This window comes from Benincasa hispida, chromosome 3, assembly GCF_027475165.1.
Source record: "Benincasa hispida cultivar pf3 chromosome 3, pf3_genome.v1.1, whole genome shotgun sequence".
Classification (NCBI taxonomy): domain Eukaryota; kingdom Viridiplantae; phylum Streptophyta; class Magnoliopsida; order Cucurbitales; family Cucurbitaceae; genus Benincasa; species Benincasa hispida.
The window spans coordinates 40,169,916-40,188,662 of record NC_143480.1 but is presented as its reverse complement, the minus strand read 5'-3'; the positions used below and the strand labels follow the sequence as shown (position 1 = coordinate 40,188,662).

The window sequence follows — 18,747 nt, the reverse complement described above, 5'->3', positions numbered from 1 at the left end:
AAGTTCTAGGGTTTACATGATTTTTTTACGACATGTGGGATAGGGGATCGACGGTCGATAGTACAACCACTCTACCGATTGAGCAAACCTCATTTTGGCGACACTTGTTTAATTTTAGTCCCTATATTTTGAAATGTCTAATCTTAGTTCTTGTACTTTCAATAAATCTTAAATCTAGTTCCTACTAACCTACTACTAGTTTATTGTTGGCCTTTTTTTTTTTCAAATTTTTTATTATCTATCATAATTTTTTCTATAAATTTTGAAAATATATTTACATACTGTATTTTATTACATGAAAATTATTATTATTGTTTGATCCTAATCGATTTCGTTAAAATTTAAATTTAGTAAGATTTATTAAAACTATAAGGACTAAAATTAAATTATTCAAATTAGAATTAAATAAGCTTCTAAGTATAGAGACAAAAATGGTATTTTTATCCATATATATAAATATTCAAAATTTCCCATCCTTTTAAAAATATTCTTATTATTTTGAAAGTTACAATGTTATGAACCTTTCATATGGAAGTTGGGGCTTAGAACGCTACGAATATGTGATCCAAATTTTTGGTTTTAAGCTCACACAATTCTTTTAATTTTTATTCAAAATTTTGTAATATGTGAAATTGAACTAGAACAATTTAACAATGTTTGTGTCTCAAATTTCATTTTAATTAGTGTCATATAATTTTTTATTTCAAGTAGTTAAAGAAATATATGATCGATTAAAAGATTTAGGGTTCAAATCGATTAATTTTTTATGAGTAAAAATATCATTTTAGTTTTAAAATTCGATTAACATGGAAGAAAAGTAGCCACTCAAATGATATTTTAAGCCATCTTTTTTCAAGAGGAAAAAAAAAAGGAATGCCCCTTGGTTCTTACCTTAAAACGCCATTTGTGATTGTGCCTAAAACGCAACAGTAAAAGTCAGTCAGCAGAAAAATGGCGAACTCCGATGAAGCAAAGCTCGAACTGTTCCTCCAATGGTTACAGGTAATAATAGTAAACTCATGCTCAGTTTCCTGAACAGGAACTAAAAGATGTCGATGTCAGAAAATTAATGGTTTCAGCTTCCATGATTCCAGAAACCAGTTGCATCTTTTTCTGCTTTTTCATTAATTCGGACTCACTTCAGGTTAATGGAGCAGACCTTCGAGGTTGCACGATCAAGCACAGTGATTTAAGCAAAGGATGTGGACTTTTCTCTGCGAACGATGCCTTTGATGGTATTCTAAATTTCAATTTTCTGTTTATCCCCATTAATATGTGTTCATGCGGTAGTATTTGAGTCTGAAGACAATTTACTTCGTAGTTTCTTTAGCTTTTGCTATTGTTTGATTATTTGGGAAATAAATGTCGAGCTAGATGCTCATGAATTTCTATGTGGAGAGTTATCATTTTAAATTTTAATTTTTTTGTACACACGACCCATTTTGGAAATGATTTTTAACTTCGTAGATGTGCCATTCAAATAATCCTAACTAAAGACGTCTATTAAAGAATATGGAAAAAAAGAAAAAACAGTTTCTTTTCCATAAAAATGAATTCTATCCACCTTGATGTTGGTGGTAGGGTTTTCATTAACAGTAAATCTGGTTTTTCCACTGGAGGTTGTTGATTGAGTTCCTGCAGAAATGTATAGGCAACCCTAATCCTCAGCCCAAAGATCCAAGCTTTTGTTAAAGCAAGAACCTTTGAATCTAACAAACTAACATGTCCTTATATGAAATTTAGATCAACCCAGAGAAAAAGCAAAGAATCAACCAAACTGACCTAGTGGATAAATCTGGAATACAGAAACAAAAAAAGCAATTGGTCCCGAGGCTAGAATGGATCACCTCTTAGATCGAAGATGTAGAAGCAAGATTTGGATTCTTGTTCTAGATTGAGTCGCTCCACAATCAATGCTTGATTGAATGACTCACATGCATTCTATCCCAAGAATTGCAAGAAAAACTTAGAAAATACAAAAGGTAGTAGCTGAATTCTAAAAAAAAGGTCTTAAATATGCAAAATGATACTTATTCTAATAAAAAAAGTATCTTTTACAGCCCAAATTCGTGGCCTTCTATAGCCATTACATGTGGTAACTCCCACTGTTTCTTTTACCAAAATAAATAAATAAATAAATAAATAAATAAAACTTTCAAATTCCCCAAAACTAGTTACAAACGGACATGCTCATAATGACCAAGTTCTGTACTCCCTAAAATTATAAATTTAGGCTTGAATTTAACACTTAAAGCTGAAAATTAATTAAATACAACTAAAGTTTATTAATGGCAACTTAATGGTGATGATCCATATCAGCAGCTCTAGTGACTGAAGTCAATGGAATTGGCATAATACTCTCTAAAGAATTTGGTGGACGACAGAGTTAGTTTGAAGTAGGAATAAATGATAATATTCTTTTTGGAAGGATTCCTGGGCGCTGAACTAGGTGCTGCATAGCCAATTTCATCAGTCGCTGGTTATGTGACGAGAAGGATGTGTTGGGTCCTTAATCCTAGAAGGGGTCTTAATGAGCTAGGTTTCTCCAATTGGACAGGCTTCCTGTTCTTGCTATGAAATTATGAGCCTTCCAACAGCCGAGATTAGAGAGAGTTGACTGGTAAAAGCTCAGGTGTTTTCTCTTCCAAGTCCATTTTCTTGAAATTTTGCGGTGGGTAGAAATACAGAGTCTTCAAAAGTTAAAATTTTTCTTTGAACTTAACACTTATAGGTATTAACATTTAACATGCGAGATAGTTTCCAGACCAAACACCATCAAATGTCCCTCTCGTTTTGCTACTTATGCAAGGAACATTGGGAGACCTCAGACACTTCTTCTGGTGTTTCCTTTCGATTTTTGAATTGGCTCCTCTTGAAAGGACTTTAGAAGTTTTCTGATCATCAATCTTTCTAGGGAAGGGTTCCAAGGCAAGGGGAACGTTGAACGTGCTTGGGAACATCACAGTCAAGACCTTTTTGTGGTAAGTTTAGAAGGCAAAAATACAGGACATATTCCAACACTTAGAAAAGGAGGTGTCTACTTGGGAAAACATAGTTCTGAGTCTTCTGACTAGTGACTACTGCTTTTTGGTTGAGAATTCCTTTTGTACTTACAACTTGATGTGCATATGCACCAACTGGAAATCCTTTTCTTAACTTCCTTGCAATTTTCCTTGTTATTTTCATTAATCATTATATCCATGAAAGTTTAGTTTCTTATAGAAAAAGAAAATTTACCTAACTTGCTTTTTGAATCATATTGGTTAGTAGTAGTACTTCAGGGTAGCTTTTGTAATAATTTCTCAGTTTCTCAGGGAAAATTTACCTAACTTGATTGTGCAGGGGTTCTATTAGTCGTTCCCCTAGATTTAGCAATCACTCCAATGAGGGTTTTGCAAGATTCTCTTTATGGGCCAGAATGTAGAGCAATGTACGAAGAAGGTGAAGTAGATGATAGATTTTTGATGATTTTGTTCCTCATGGTTGAGCGGCTGCGTGAAAATTCTTCATGGAAACCGTATGTAACTTTAACATTCTTAAGTTATGTTATAATAAACATTCTTTGTAAATGATCATTTATTTCTCTGTCTTATAGTTGGTGAGATCTCAGTGATTTATTATTAGGTACCTTGATGTGCTTCCTACAAGTTTTGGGAATCCACTTTGGTTTACTGATAATGAGCTTTTGGAATTGAAGGGTACCACACTTTATCGAGCAACTGAATTGCAGGTGCAAAGTTCACTTTGATATATGTTATATGCAACCTTATTATTAGTTCATTACAGAATAGTTACTACTCTCTCATCACCTGAAGAAAGGGAGTAATTCAGTTGCAAAGTTCACTTTGATATATGTTATATGCAACCTTATTATTAGTTCATTACAGAATAGTTACTACTCTCTCATCACCTGAAGAAAGGGAGTCAATTTACAGATATTGTTGAATACCATTTATGATCAATCTTTGTGATCAACTGCATGATTATGAATCTCAAGGTTGCACATTAAAATGATGGTTAATGCAGTTGTAATTCTATACCTATTGACCTAAAATTTATTTATTTTTTCAAATAGATGTTCCCGCCCCCCACCACCCACCCAAATAGATCTCTCCGTACATGGTTATATGAATTATCATGTTCTGCATCACAATTTTCTGGTGATGTCTCATACCAGACTTACCTGTTAACCAAGAGTCCATTACTTTTTTTTCCTTTTTGCAGAAAAATTCATTGCAGTCATTGTATGAAAATAAAGTGAAGAAATTAGTTAATAAATTGTTGACTCTCGAAGGGTTTTCAGTAAGGTCTGCCTAACTTGGATGCCCTTTTCTCCTTTTATTTCAAACTGATCCTTTGGAAACAGTTCTATTTTTACTGTATGTCATTGGACAATTTTCCTACTTTGATATAACATCACGTCTTCTTTATTCTTTTAAGTTCTTTTTTTGGATAACCATAGAACCTTTGAAGGGCTTGAGAGGTCCTCAGATGTGGAGTTCCTGGTTAGGTCCCATTCCATGAATCTCATAGTCTTTGGTGTTTAAAGCGTTTTGTAAATATCCTTTAGGTCTTATTTTGCTTGATTGGAGTCACTTTTTATTACTTGGCTTCTTCTGTTTGGATTTTTTTTTATACCCTTTGGATCCTTTCTTTCATTTGTTCTTAATGTTTTTTTTTTTGGTTTTTTCTCCCAATTAAAGCAACTCTGATTGAAATTTGGTTGGAAAGGAATCAAAGGGTCTTTCATGATAAATTACTAGCTTGGATGAACTGTTTGATGTTGCTTGGATTAATGCTTCTTCCTGGTCACACTTTCCAAGTTCTTTACGGATTCCATTCAAGATTTATGCTTAAATTGGAATGCCATTATTTTTCCACCTTAGTACTTCTGTTGTTTTTGTTTTTGGCACTTCTATTGCTTTTTATTGCTTTTATACTTTATGCATTCCTTGGACTTCCTTGGATATGGTATATTGCATTAATCTCTTTTCATCTATTCAATGAAAATATTAATTTTCTTTTCAGAAAAAATGAAAGGTTTTTTTTCCCCTTTTTTTTCTTTCATTTGTTCTTGATGAAAGTTTTTTCCCCTCCATTTTTTTTTTTTGAAAAAGTTTAGACAATGCACAGTCTATTTTTGCATCTAATGTTGTATCACTATACTATTCTTCGGTGCGAAGGCAAAATCATTTTATGTGCTATATTCTGTTTTTATTTTTTCAGGGAGGTGAGCTTTGAAGATTTCCTATGGTATGCAACTTAGCAGTATAGTTTTATCTTAATCGTGTTTAAAAAACCTGTGCTTAAGTGTACATTCATGTTTCATCCAAGATTGAAAGATTACTTTTGTAGGGCAAATTCCATTTTCTGGGCTCGTGCCTTGAACATTCCAATGCCACATGCTTATGTATTTCCTAAAATCCAAGAAGAGGTTGGAAGTGACTCCTTGACCGAAGAAACTACTGAGGTTTCAACTTCTACTGTCTCTGAGGTGCAGTTGGCTTGCACTAAGAATGAAGATGGTGCTCGGTCTTGTACTTAAGTTATTTGAAGCTTGTTTTTGATGTGGGCAGACATTATGTTACGTGAACTTACAACTAGGTCTATCTCAGGATGTGAAGATCATCGGATGATTGATAACACAGCTGGAAAAACATTTGGGTCTTTAAAACAAGAAACTGTGTGGGTGGAGGGCCTTGTTCCTGGTGTTGACTTCTGCAATCATGGTGTGTAGAAATTTGTCAGATCTTACCAATACTACGGTTCTTTTGATCCCTTTATTCACTTTTGTGTTTTTACACATAATTTGCAATAAATTCTGTGTGGATGAAGTTTCATTGCAACCACACATGTATTTTTTTTTCTTTCATCAATAGAATCATACTATAAAAATAGACTATCGATTGGGTCAAAGATAACTCCATAAATAGTGTACAATATTTTTTAAATGTATGAGTTATAATTAAAAAATGCAAAAAAGAAAAAGAATAATGTAGGACTAATAATTGCATGTCCATATTAATTATTGTCAAATGTTTAGGGAGAAAACATGAAAATTAAATAGAGCAATCTTTTGTAATTATTTATTTTGAGCTGAACAAATGTGTTGGGGATTGAAACTTCAACTTTAAGGAAGGTATAAGCGTCTTATCTACTGAGCATGTTGCACATACCCCTTAGAAAATCATATAAAAAAATAAAAGGTAATTAATTGATTGAGTAAATTATATTTATAAATTGGTTAAAGTATTTTATGTCTTCTCAAGATGCATCATGTGTGGTAAGGAGTGTGAAGATATCAAGGTTCCTTTTTGTAGTGCTTTTCGTCTTTTCTTGCTGAGTTAGTTGTTTTTGGCTTTTTAACTTGGAGATGCCTGTTTATACTCTGTTTTCATGGTAGCATTGAAGAGATTGAGGGAAGAATAATAGGAAATCATTCTTCTTAAATGTGCTGTCTGGAAATTATTTGGAGCTGTTGGATGGAATGAATCTTTCTTTGATTTTTCGTTTGTCAACATTGTCTGATACCGGACATGGTTGTGAAATTCTCATGGCCATCTGTCACTCTCTGACTAAACATCGTACTTATAGATCTGAAAGCAATGGCAACATGGGAAGTTGATGAAATAGGATCCACTACTGGAGTTCCTTTCTCGATGTACCTCCTCTCTGGTATTGTGATCTTTCTGGTCTTATAATGCCTTTTTCTTCTCAATGCGTATGTTGGAATTCCATATCCTTTTTCCACCTGTTTATTTAATCTTTTTGTTTCATATGATTTATAATACTCCCTCTCAGATTTCTTTGAGCTTTGTGGTCGAGGAATAAAAGTTTAAAAGATAAAAACTCCCAAAAGAAGAGAAAAAAAAATGTGAAAACAAATACAACCACATAAAGATAAGATAAACTTACAAACAACTACGACCAATATGCCTGCCTTTGTTTTTGAGCTTTGGCGTGGAGAAGATTAAATACTTAACTTTGATGACAAAGGGAGAACCTCTTTGTTTCCTTTCATCAAAGCCATTTTTCCCTCGAGGCTCATGAAACCATCTATTCCTCGTAGTTATATCACTCTTCAATTCTCTTCAGTATAATGTCAGTGAATTTTCTAACCGTTCTTTATCCTTGATATATCTGGAAAAGCCAATTCAAGGTCTTCTGGAATAGAGGAGGTCTCAATCAGTTACGGTAACAAGGGGAATGAGGTATCGATTTTTATTTTAAAAAATCTTGTCTGTGAACCGTGAATATTGCTTTCATCTTTTTATTCTTAGGCATGTAATGATAGAAGGAAACATCTTTAGATTAAATTCCTTTACAGGGTCAATTTGTCATTGAAAATAATCCATCTGCAAATTTTTTTCTGCGTTGAAATTTCTCTACAGAATGATCTCATTATTTGTTATTTTTATTTCGTTTTTCTGACGAGGTTAGATTTTTCACATCTTTGGCAGGAGCTCCTTTATCTTTACGGATTTGTCATTGAAAATAATCCAGATGATTATCTCATGGTAATGCTATCTAACACAGTAGGACTACTGGACAATGGATCCTCCCTTTTCATGTAGATTGGGGTATGTAAGTGGGTTGGTTTGGGTCAGTGTTTGGTCAATGCTGACTCCAAGCCTACTGACGGTTTAAGAGATTGAAGAAAATCACATTACTTTTTCTTTGAAATAAAAAAAACCAAACTGATTAAAGCAGGCAAATCAATTTGATTAGTTTTGGTCTTACAATTATACAAAGACAAATCAATTAAACCAACTCAGATCAGTTGGCTTTTCAATCTTTGTTTGCACCCTCCACTTAAAGAAATTTGTTTCTGTGGATACGAAAATCAGTTGTTTGATTGATGGTATGCAGGTACACTATCCTTTAGAAGCGATCCAGAATGCTTTCTTTTCTGATTTGAAGTTACAGCTCCTTGAAGTACAGGTTAACTATTTTAAAATATACGTTCGTAGCTTATATTATGTTCAAAGACATTATATTTAACAGACCGTACGTCTTACTAGTTGTAAATGTTTAGTAGATTAATTTTCTGGACAAAACTGTTTAATCTAATGAGTTTGAATTTGTATCTATAACCCCTGCCCATTAACAGAAGGCTGAAATGCGATGCCTTTTACCAAGAAAATTGCTGGATCATGGATTTCACCCACCAAACACCTCAAATATCAAAGAAAATGTGGTCTGCAGCAACAGAACTTGCAATTACAGCTGGAGTGGTCAGCGCAAGTTACCTTCTTACTTGGACAAGCTGATATTCCCTGAGAAATTTATAACTGCATTGAGAACTATATCTATGCAGGAGGACGAGCTTATGCAGGTTTCATCTTTACTGGCAGAGGTAGGGCTAGAACTTTTGGGTCCATTTAGACCAATATGCTGAAGCTCCTAGTTGCTTGGCTAATACTCGATGCAACGCTCGACAATAGTTATCGGGAAGTAGATGTAAATATTAATGGTCTTGAATATGAGAATTCCTACATTTTAGGACGTCCCTTTGTTTACACAGTAATAGGATTGGTCCAAATCTTTGTATGAGGATGAGAGACCTCAAGAAATTAGTTTTTCGATAAAGTCAAAGTTGATCACACGTCCTAATCAGCATGCACATTTTTCATAGACAATTGACTTCTTGGTGTCACCCGATTTGAAACAAAGACCGAAGACAACAATAGAAAAGGAGAGAATAGAATAATCTTCCAATGGTAATGAATAATGTGATCTTTTTCTCTTTATCATGATATTCAGTAAGTTTATCGTTGAATATATTAGTAATTGATAATATCTTTCTTTAAGGGAGTGTTTGGCACCCAAGTTGGGTTGGGTTGGGTGGGTAAAAAATACTCACCCACCGTTTGGTTCACCAATAATTAAAGAGAAATTTATTACCTCGTTATTCGCGTCAACTCCTCCTATAATAATTACCAACTCAACTCAATTCTGCATGTCAAACGCCCCTTAATATTTTTTAGTAGTCTTTAGATGTTTTATTATACAGAATTTTTCTTGAATGAGAAATTGAGCAAGCTATTGATAATTCTTAGTGTAGTTGCAAATTCTCATGTTCTGAAGTAATATTACGTGACCTCGACTTTTTTTTTTCCCTTAAATTATTGTTTTTGTGAGGAACTTAAAAAATAATTTTACTAATCAAGCTTAATATGTATGCTGATTGTATTTTTTTCCTTCTGTAAGATTGTTGGACCTGAAGAGGATAAGCAGCCCACTGACATAGATGTCCAAGCAGCTGTCTGGGAAACTTGTGGTGATTCTGGAGCCTTGCAATTGCTTGTTGATCTTCTTCAAAAGAAGTAACTGCTAAATTGTATTTTAGTGATGCTTGTTCTCTTTCTATATTCAAAGTGCAATATTACTCATAACTTGGTGGATTTTGGAATCTATAGGCACGTTTTCTTTTAAATCTATCTTTGCTTGTTTGATTTCCCAACCCAGCCCTTTCTGCCCCTTTTCTCTTTTAAGCTCTGATAGCTTGAGAATCTTGAAGTATGTTAGATTTTCTTTTGTCTGGTTGCTGTTTGGAAAATTAGCACCATAGAGTTTGTCCAAAGATCTCTGTCTATAATTTTAAGTCCTCAATGATGTATTATGTGGAAGAAGGCATAGCAAAACTCGAGTCATTTAGTATAGAGGTGTTACGTTACTTTTCTACGGCAATTTGGGATAGACTTGCTGGGCAGTTTGGTATAAGCTTTTGTATTAAACTTGCAGCTTGACTCCAAATAGGGGGTTATGGATACAATGAGGTAGCTGCTGGTTCATCCTGCTTGAAACGATGGATGACCTTTGGCAAGCAGCTTTCTTTAAGATCATCCAAAACACTTGATTATAGAGCAATAGGAAGAACTTCAGGGTTCAACGTTATTTAGGGGTCCTGAGAGGAGGTTTGAGTTGTGGCTTACTTCAATGCCTCTTTGGGGGTATTCATCTCAAAGTTCGATTTCATAGTTATCTATGACTATTGTTTTTATTCTTAATGATTGAAATCCTTATTCTCTTATTCTTTTATTTTAAAATATTTATATTTCGTTGTTTTGTCAGGCTCGGGTTGTTAGGGTAAAAAAAAAAAAAAAGAAAGAACAAAATAAGATATTTGAATTTAGTTTCTTTTACACCCTGAACATAAGGATTAAGAAAAATAACGTGAAGATTATCCTACTGAAACTCTATTATGAAGAAAGCATTTACAAGGCATCATCCCTTGTGAGGTTTGAGGTAATGACGGTAACTGTCCATGTTTTAGGATGATGGATCTTGAAGAAGGCACCGGAACTCTGGACAGCGACACAAAGCTGCTAAAAGAGGTCCAAGTGATTGAAAGCACGAACACAAATGGCTCGTGTCAGGAATCTGCAAGGTACCATCATTTATTGTTTATTAAGTTTAACCTTAAAATAGTTTTTGTGGCTCTGAGACGTGGAAAACAAATATTCTGCTTGTATTTTTCCAGACAAGTTTGTGAGGGAGAGGAGAGGTTCATCAATACCAAATTGAGTTCTATAAAACTTTAAACCAAGAATGTCAACCCGTAGATATATGCATGTATAATGTCTACATGACAATAATGGCTTCAAATTCTTCTGTTTTAGCATGAGCTGAAAAGAAAAAGAAACTCAAACTCTTCCCATCTTTGATTGTTATTATTCCTTAAAAGTCCATCAGTTCTTACTAACATTTCTCTTTTTCCATTCCCCTTCTCATTGGCTGCAGCAGAGAATCAGATGACAGGAAGCCACAAAACTTGATGAGCAGGAACCAATGGTCTAGCATTGTTTATCGCCATGGTCAGAAGCAGCTAACCAGTCTATTTCTAAAGGAGGCAGAACACGCTTTGCAATTGTCATTAAGTGAGCAAAACTGAACATCTTTTTACTATCTATTCAGCACAGTTTTATATGATAGTTAGGTTTCATCTTTTTCTTTGTAATTTAAATGCATGAGAATTTCTCTCTTTTTTTTTTTTTCCTGATCAGGCTTAGTAATCTTATATTTATAAAAATTATTTGCAGCGTTTCAAAATAAAAAACTTACTCCAGAATTATTACTGGCCATAAGTATCTTGTCAAGGTTTAGTTTGTTCTTTGTCCATTGCTTTTCGTGTATTGTTCCATATGAAACCCTTATCTCCGTACATGTGCGTTGTGATAACTAAGGTTCGAAATATCAACGTCAATGGACATATCGAGGTCTTGATTTTATGGAAATATCGATATCGATGGAATTTTTGGGAAAAATTATGAAAATGGATAGAAATTGTTATAATTATTAATGCAATTTTGATTGTGGCTTAATTAGACTATAATTGACCATTTTTATCCCAATTTCTATAGAGTAAGATAACATTTAGATGTCTATTGTAAATGTTTGTATAAATATTGACACGAGAGCAGGGATTTTAAAAAGTGATGGAAAAATAATATAAAACTTAGGAATATTTTGAGGTGAAATGATGTGAATGTTTAATGAAAAAAAGTTTGAATGAGGTTAAAAACAAATATATGTCATTTTTTGTGGTTTTTTCAAATTTAATTTCTTTAGAAAAGAAAGTCTTGAGTCGAAGATAAAGCTAAGAATTGAGAAAAGTTGGAAACTAGAAAAAGTAATACATAAAAAAAAAAGGCTTAATCCTTTGTCAAAAATGACATTGACATATGAAACTATAGAATTGTGTAATCAAAATTATAAAATTGAAAAGCTTGAATTGAGATAAACTTAATTAAAAAAAATTGAAATTTTATCGAAATGTCGAAATTTCTCAAAATTTTCTTGAAATCTCAAAATTTTGTTGAAATAAGGAGAATCAAACTATTCTCGAAATTTCATCGAAATGGGGGAAAAAGGAAATCTCCCCTAATGAAATCTCGAAATTTTGAGATTTCAAAGGAAATTTTAAACCATGATGATAACTAGATCCATTACTGGGGATTCTCCTGTGCCTTTCACTTTTCTTTTCGTTTTTGGTAAGTCATATATGATCTTTTCTTCATCTATATGTTTGTTCGTGTACTTTGTACCATAACTTTCTACCCCTTATTACATGAGATGTGCCAAAGCAAGCCATTCCTGAAAGAGACTTATTATCACTTCGCTTAACTCCTAGACTATTCACCCTATTTTCCTAAAAGCCCAGTGAAGTACCCCTGCCCCTTACGGACCTTAAAGCTATTTCCAACTATTTGCCTATCTTACTACTAATACACTTGCTTCGTTGCATGTCCATGCTTTTTTTTATCGCGGTGGTATGATTGCCAAGCCCTCTCCTTGTTCCGCCCGTTGGCCTATTAGGTAAAATAGCAATCTTCGAGCTTTGTCTCCTTTCTCATAAAGAATTTCGGCTTGGCCCAGGAAAGCATTGGCAACAACAGAAGGGAATGGGTCCATGTAGTTGCTGTGCTTGCCCCCTTCTTAGTCAATGGGACAACAGATTCGCATCCACTAAAAAAGAGAGAATCCACTTCATATAACCACACCTTTACTAGGCAGCGTGTGGAATGGCCGAGAGCGAACCTTTTTCGATATATAATCCAAGTCGAGAGTGGAGTTACAACAGTCGTCTTATGGAAAATGACTTTCACATTCGATTCAGTGAGCACTTTTTTCATTGAGAACTCCTCATTCCCTTTGTCAGAAAATTGTTATCTACGTAATTACCAATACCCAACTGATTGAAATCCAGGAGAATATGCCCCTTCCTTTAAGCTAAGCCGCCCACCTTCACCAATTTTGTTTCTCCCTTCACTAAGCTTGCTTAGATTGGACTCCTTTCTATCTATAAAAAATCCTCTGTTTTTTGTGGTTAATCACCTTGGCCCATGCCCTTAAGTTAAGTGAGGTTTTCAATTTCTTACTTGTGGGAACCTGTTCCTATGCTTGTTTATGAATACTCTACCAACTTTTATTTGTATTTTAGGTTGTTCCCTTTTCGCTCCGAATCCAGTCGTGCTTGTTGTTTCTCAAAAGTATATTTTTTTCTAGGAATATGATCAACTAGAAATTATTATGTTCGTGATTCGTCATCCACTGATGTAGAAAATGCTCCAGTTTTCCATTTTCATATGAGGCCGGAAAGTTTATTGGCAAGTGGTCGGGATCGAAATTTCAAGATTTCGATGGAAATTTTAAACCATGGTGATAACAAGATCTCTTGCAAGGCAAGAGCGACCCAAAATACTATATTACCATACCGGGATGAGTACTAAAATAGTAGATTTATAGTCTGTTGGGAATGACTTTCTAAGCACTTGAAAAGTCAAGTAGGCTCTTAACCCTCATGTAAAGATGTTAACTTACAAATGACCTAGATGATCAGTATGGTTCATCTTCTCCATGAGCAAGACATGCTTGCACATGGGATGTTTCTATAAGGCATATTAAAGAAATATGAGTTTCATCTCAAAACTAATTGATAATGAATTCAATAACTCATGTATTGTTTTAAAGATTATGAGGTTTTTTCATCTTTTAGATGTGTAGGATCCTTAACACGTCCCTATAAGATGGAGCCTCTTTGGATTTACTATTCTTGGATCATATTTTTTTTTTTATTATTAAATACTCCCGTGGGATAAAATTTATTATTATTAGATAAACATATATTCCATCTCAAAATCAATAGACAATAAAATGAGTAATATGTGTATGTATTAGATGTTGTCCAACATTATGCATATTTTATTTATTATTATTTTCTTTTTAAAAAAATACATGATGCGTAATTGATATTATAGAATGCTCTAGGTTTCATAATCTTCCCACCAGACATTTTTGTAAGATTTTGATTGTTTGCACATCAGTGAAATTTGGTTTCACTATAAAGTTCATTAGAGGTTTTAAACCCATTTTAGAAGCCGAAAGTTTAAGCCTATCTTGGGCTAATGGATTATAGACCTTTGTTTTGGGGAAGTTATGAAGAAAACCTACCAAAAAGACCTTACAATGAGCAAATTAGTTTTTGAGTTGGTCTAGTCAATTCCTAGTTTCTAGAAAATAGTTGAAGTTATTTTTAGTTGTAGTCAAGTTTAAATTGTGGAGTTAGTGGGATTAGTTGCTAACATTGTGGAATCTATTTTTAGACTTAAGATATATATTTATATGGAGTTTTCTAGAATTAAATTTACACACTTTCCATTTTTCTCGTTTCCCTCTCATTAGTTAGAATAACAGTGGTATCAGAGTCCTTAATTGGGATCTGTGAGTGAGAATCAGTAAAATATCTCTGAGAGAAACTAAGTGATACACCTGTGAGAGTTGTTAGAGATGGAATTAGGATCAAACAATCTTTCTGATACACCTGTGAGAGTTGTTAGAGATGGAATTCGGATCAAACAATCTTTCTTCATTGGCTCCACCTATGTTTGATGGTTAAAACTGCCAGGCATGGGCTATCAGAATGCAAGCCTATATGGAGGGTTGTGATTATTGGGAAGCAATTGAGCAAGACTATGAGATTACTCCACTTCCTGATAACCCAATAATACATCAGATCAAGACTCACAAGGAGACGGTCACTAGGAAGGCAAAAGCTCGAGCTTGCCTATATACAGCTGTCTCCCGCCATATTCAACAGAATTATGGCCTTGAAGTCGGCAAAGGAGATCTAGAAGTTTCTCAAAAGTGAGTATGAAGGTGATGAGAGGATTAAAGACATGAAAGTGTTGAACTTGGTGCGAAAATTCAAGAGAATGCAAATGAAGGATTCTGAGTCCATTAAAGAGTACTCAGATAAGTTGATTGGGATTGCTAATAAGGCAAGAGCATTAGGAACCAATTTATCTGACGATAGATTGGTTCAAAAGATTCTAGTTTCAGTACTTGAGAGATATGAAGCAACCATTGCTTCCCTAGAAAATACTAAAGACCTCTCAAAACTCAAGGTGATAGAAGTGGTTAGTGCTTTGCAAGCACAAGAGTAGAGGAGGTTGATAAGACAAGAAGGAAGCATTGAGGGGGCATTGAAAGCTAGAGTGCAGCAGGGAGAAGGTGGAAGAGAGAAGAAGGGAAGTGGCAGCAGTAGCTCAGAGTCTGCTACAAAGGATGCTGGTAGTACATGCAAGCACTGTGGGAAGCAGAATCATATGTTGTAGTACAACAAGAAGAAGATAAACTCTTTGTGGTTACTTGTTTCTCATTAGTCACTCAATGTGATGGTTGGTTGGTTGATAGTTGGTGTACCAATCACATGACAAGTGACAAAGAGTTGTTCAAAGACCTTGACAAGTCATTTAAGTCAAGAGTGAAGATAGGAAACAGTGAGTATCTAGAAGTAAAGGGGAAGGGCACGGTGTCAATAAAAAGCTGTGCTGGAACCAAGTCGATTACTGAAGTGTTGTTTATCCCTGAAATTGATCAAAACTTGTTAAACGTTGGTCAATTAGTAGAGAAGGGATTCAAATTGTTGTTTGAAGAAGGAAAGTGCCTCATTTCTGATTCCAATGGGAATGAGTTGTTCAAAATAAAGATGTAGCACACGAGCTTCTCGTTGGATCCACTCGAGAAAGAGCAAATAGCTTTCAAGTGTCAAGTAAATGACACTGAGTTATGGCACAAAAGGTAGGGACATTTTCATCAAAAAGGGTATGCACAAGTCTGGGGAATTGATTTTTCTAAGACTTTTGCACCAGTTGCAAGAATGGACACAATCAGGTTGCTACTGACTGTGTCAGCTCAGCTAGATGTGAAGTTAGCATTCCTAAATGGAGTGTTAGAAGAAGAGATCTATGTTGAGCAACAAGACAAATTCATCATACCAGGACAAGAGAAAAAAGTTTATTTGTTGAAGAAGGCTCTCTAAGGGTTGAAGCAAACTCCTAGGGCATGGTACATCAAGATGGATGATCACTTGTTGAATGTGGGTTTTGTGTGAGTCGTTTTCAAACTCTTAGGAGCAAGTTATTTTTAGTTGTAGTTAGGTCTAAGTTCCTATTCTTGTGGAGCTAGTGGGATTAGTTGCTAACCTTGTGGAATCTATTTTTAGACTTAAGATATGTATTTATATGGTGTTTTCTAGAATGAAATTTACACACTTCTCATTTTTTCTCATTTTCCTCTTCTTAATTAGAACAACAATATTCTTAGTATATTTGATTATTTATAGTCAAATCATCCAATAGAGTTTTGTTTTCCTTTTATCAAAGGATGAAGATTTCGTTTCGTATATATACCTGATATATTCTGATATTTACAACGGAATCTTCAATTGATATTTTTTGTACTAAGATATTTTTTTAACTTCTCTCTATCTTTACCATTTAGTAATATGTTTATTTTAATTTAACAGATTCTGCAATAATTTTGTTGAATTCTAATTTCTAATATATTTAATTGGAGTAGTTGTAAATATAAGAGTCAGACTCAAAATATTAGTAGATATAGCTTAATGCAAAAGAATTTGCAGATATAGCAAAATTTTAATTTATCTCTCAGAGTCTATCAATGATAAGTTGTATCATTAATACGAGTTTATCACCGATAGGGTTTGATTTTACTATATTTAAAATTGTTTAAAAATGTAGTTGTAAACTTAATTTTAACCCTAAAAGTGTTATCCATTGCAATCGCCCTATTTAATTTAGTCGAATTTTCAATTTTTATAGGAATTTAGAATATTTACAAGCTCCCAAAGTAAAGGATTTGAAAAAATTTTCATTTTAAAAAACAATGTAACCATATTAAGTCTCTAAAGTTTCACATTCTAACCCAAAGATAAGCAAAATCTTTCAAATCTTTCTATTTAAATTATATCTAGCTATTATCTATATTAAGGTTAAGATATCTATATTTTGAATTCTTTAATGATGGTCACACTCAAATGGAGGATGGCCAGTGTGTTCTTTCTTCATACTATACCATCTAATTTCCCATTGATTGCAACAAAAACAAACCTAATACTTCATGAAATTCATCCATATATAATAAGATCTTAGTCTGTGAGGTTGGGGATAGGAAAAATTAGAAATTGTTGCTTTTATATATATATATATATATATAATTTATTTACACTCTCGATTATTGGTATTTCTGTGTTACTTATATTTGTTAGTATGTTACACTTCTCCACATTTTACTTTTATATTTTTAATACAAGCTAGATCTCATCGGATCCCTGTATATACCAAAAATACCTCCATTTTACTTATAGAGTTTGAGGATAAATCACTAATTTAGCAATTTAGCATTTTTATTTTAGTATGATCAATAAGATTATTTTATATCGGCCATTTAGATTTTGTTTAGTAGTTGTCCTTAATTCTAAGAATTCAAATCTTAGAAGATGGTATTTTTGTCACCAAAAATCTAACAAATTGTGCCATTTTTACTATTAAACTTTGTTTTACAAACTTTTGAAATACAACCATTTAAAAGTAGCTGTTTTTGTTCTCCACCCTTTGTTTTGTTCCAACTTCCAAAGTAACCATCTTTCTACACTAGATGACTAAAAATACTTTTCCCACATAAACCAAATCTTTATAACTTATAAAAAAACAAAAATATATTTTCTTTGAGTTCCAGACAGTAATGAAGATAGACAAGATATTGAGTAGCATTCATAATGCTTAAAAGAGAGTCCATAGTAATGAGCCATTAAATTTAATAAGATAGTTTGAAATCTATACTAAGCACATGATTTAGGTTACCCTAAAAAAGGTATTTTAGACAAATAAAATAATTAACTATTTCAATGTTTACTACAAGAAAATAAGTTTATCCCGACACCTTTTTTCACTAATGTAAAAAATTCATTAGAAAAAGTAGTTAGTGTTAACTTGAATATAGTTAATATTTTTTCAATAAAATGAAGATTTGAATCTCTAAGTGTAAAGTAAGTGAAATATTGACTAGTTGAATTATCCACGTATGTTCATCTAGAAGCATTTTCATTCATCCGAATTGTAATTTTGAATTTTCTCCCCTTTCACAACATTATATTCCGAAATCTTACCAATAATGCAGTCCATGAAAAGAATAATTTTGATATATAAAATATATACACCATAGTCCTATTTTTTAAATATTATAATTTTAAAATAGATTAAAAATATATATTTCTTAGTATATCAAATAAATGCAGATTTGAAAATCTGATTTCAAGATTATATATATATGGACAATTACCTGTTAGTTTTCGAATTTTTAAGAATACATGTTTTTTATTCCCAAGTTTTCAATTTATATTTTTAGTCAGAAATTTTTAAGACTAAGTTTAAAAGGTCCATAAAATAATTTTATTAAATAATTGTATATAATTTAAATTAGAAAAAAATTAATACATCATTTCCTATCTCTAACATTATGTTCCTAAATTAAAATATACTAAAATAATAAAAATTCCTTCAAACCTTTTAAATACATTATTACTAATTTAGAGGATAAAATGGTAAATTTTCAAAACTTAAATTTTTTTAAAAAAAAATCTATTTTTTAATAATTTCAAGATTAAAAATTTACATTTCAAAAGATTAAAGACAAGAATAAGGTAATTTTGTAAAGTAAAAACAAACAATTTGTTGATGTATTATTGGCTTTGATATTCATTAAATATTGGGTTGAAATAATGTTCCCCTTCTTCCATTTCACAAAGGTCCACACCAAAGCTATTAAATTGTTGAAAGACACTTGTATCATGTTTACCATCTCAATATATAAATTTCTTTTTGCCCCCCCTTTTTTTTTAATTCCAAAAAATATAATTTTGGTTTATAAATTAGTGAATAAATC

The 18,747-nt window shown here is 32.9% G+C and overlaps 1 protein-coding gene across 6 annotated transcripts; it reads left to right on the top strand.

Annotated features, from left to right (window-relative positions):
• The first annotated feature begins 544 nt into the window (after positions 1-544).
• Positions 545-11,084, top strand: LOC120073213 (SET domain-containing protein). 6 transcript variants are annotated; one of them, XR_016528740.1, is made up of 16 exons: positions 545-1,002; positions 1,145-1,235; positions 3,343-3,517; positions 3,625-3,730; positions 4,225-4,307; positions 5,227-5,253; positions 5,356-5,525; positions 5,616-5,729; positions 6,595-6,675; positions 7,150-7,211; positions 7,461-7,517; positions 7,870-7,941; positions 8,111-8,356; positions 9,211-9,280; positions 10,277-10,390; positions 10,744-11,084. XR_016528740.1 is itself a non-coding variant. In XM_090312403.1 (16 exons), exons 1-16 carry the CDS (start codon positions 952-954, stop codon positions 10,892-10,894), a joined length of 1,671 nt encoding a protein of 556 aa, XP_090168529.1. In that variant the 5' UTR covers positions 545-951; the 3' UTR covers positions 10,895-11,084. The 6 variants fall into 6 exon arrangements, 4 of the variants coding, with proteins under 4 accessions (XP_090168529.1, XP_038881850.2, XP_038881849.2 ...); XR_016528739.1 differs by having other exon boundaries at positions 9,211-9,340; XM_090312403.1 differs by having other exon boundaries at positions 5,356-5,441; positions 5,577-5,729; positions 9,211-9,326.
• The last annotated feature ends 7,663 nt before the right edge of the window (positions 11,085-18,747 follow it).

What these genes read in the sequence shown, in the direction of transcription:
- LOC120073213 (XM_039025921.2), top strand. Translation starts at nt 952, where the DNA reads ATGGCGAACTCCGATGAAGCAAAGCTCGAACTGTTCCTCCAATGGTTA. An exon ending in ATCCAGATGATTATCTCATG is followed by an intron (nt 7,518 to 7,869) that starts GTAATGCTATCT and finishes GATGGTATGCAG; the next exon opens with GTACACTATCCTTTAGAAGC. An exon ending in GTTGATCTTCTTCAAAAGAA is followed by an intron (nt 9,327 to 10,276) that starts GTAACTGCTAAA and finishes TCCATGTTTTAG; the next exon opens with GATGATGGATCTTGAAGAAG.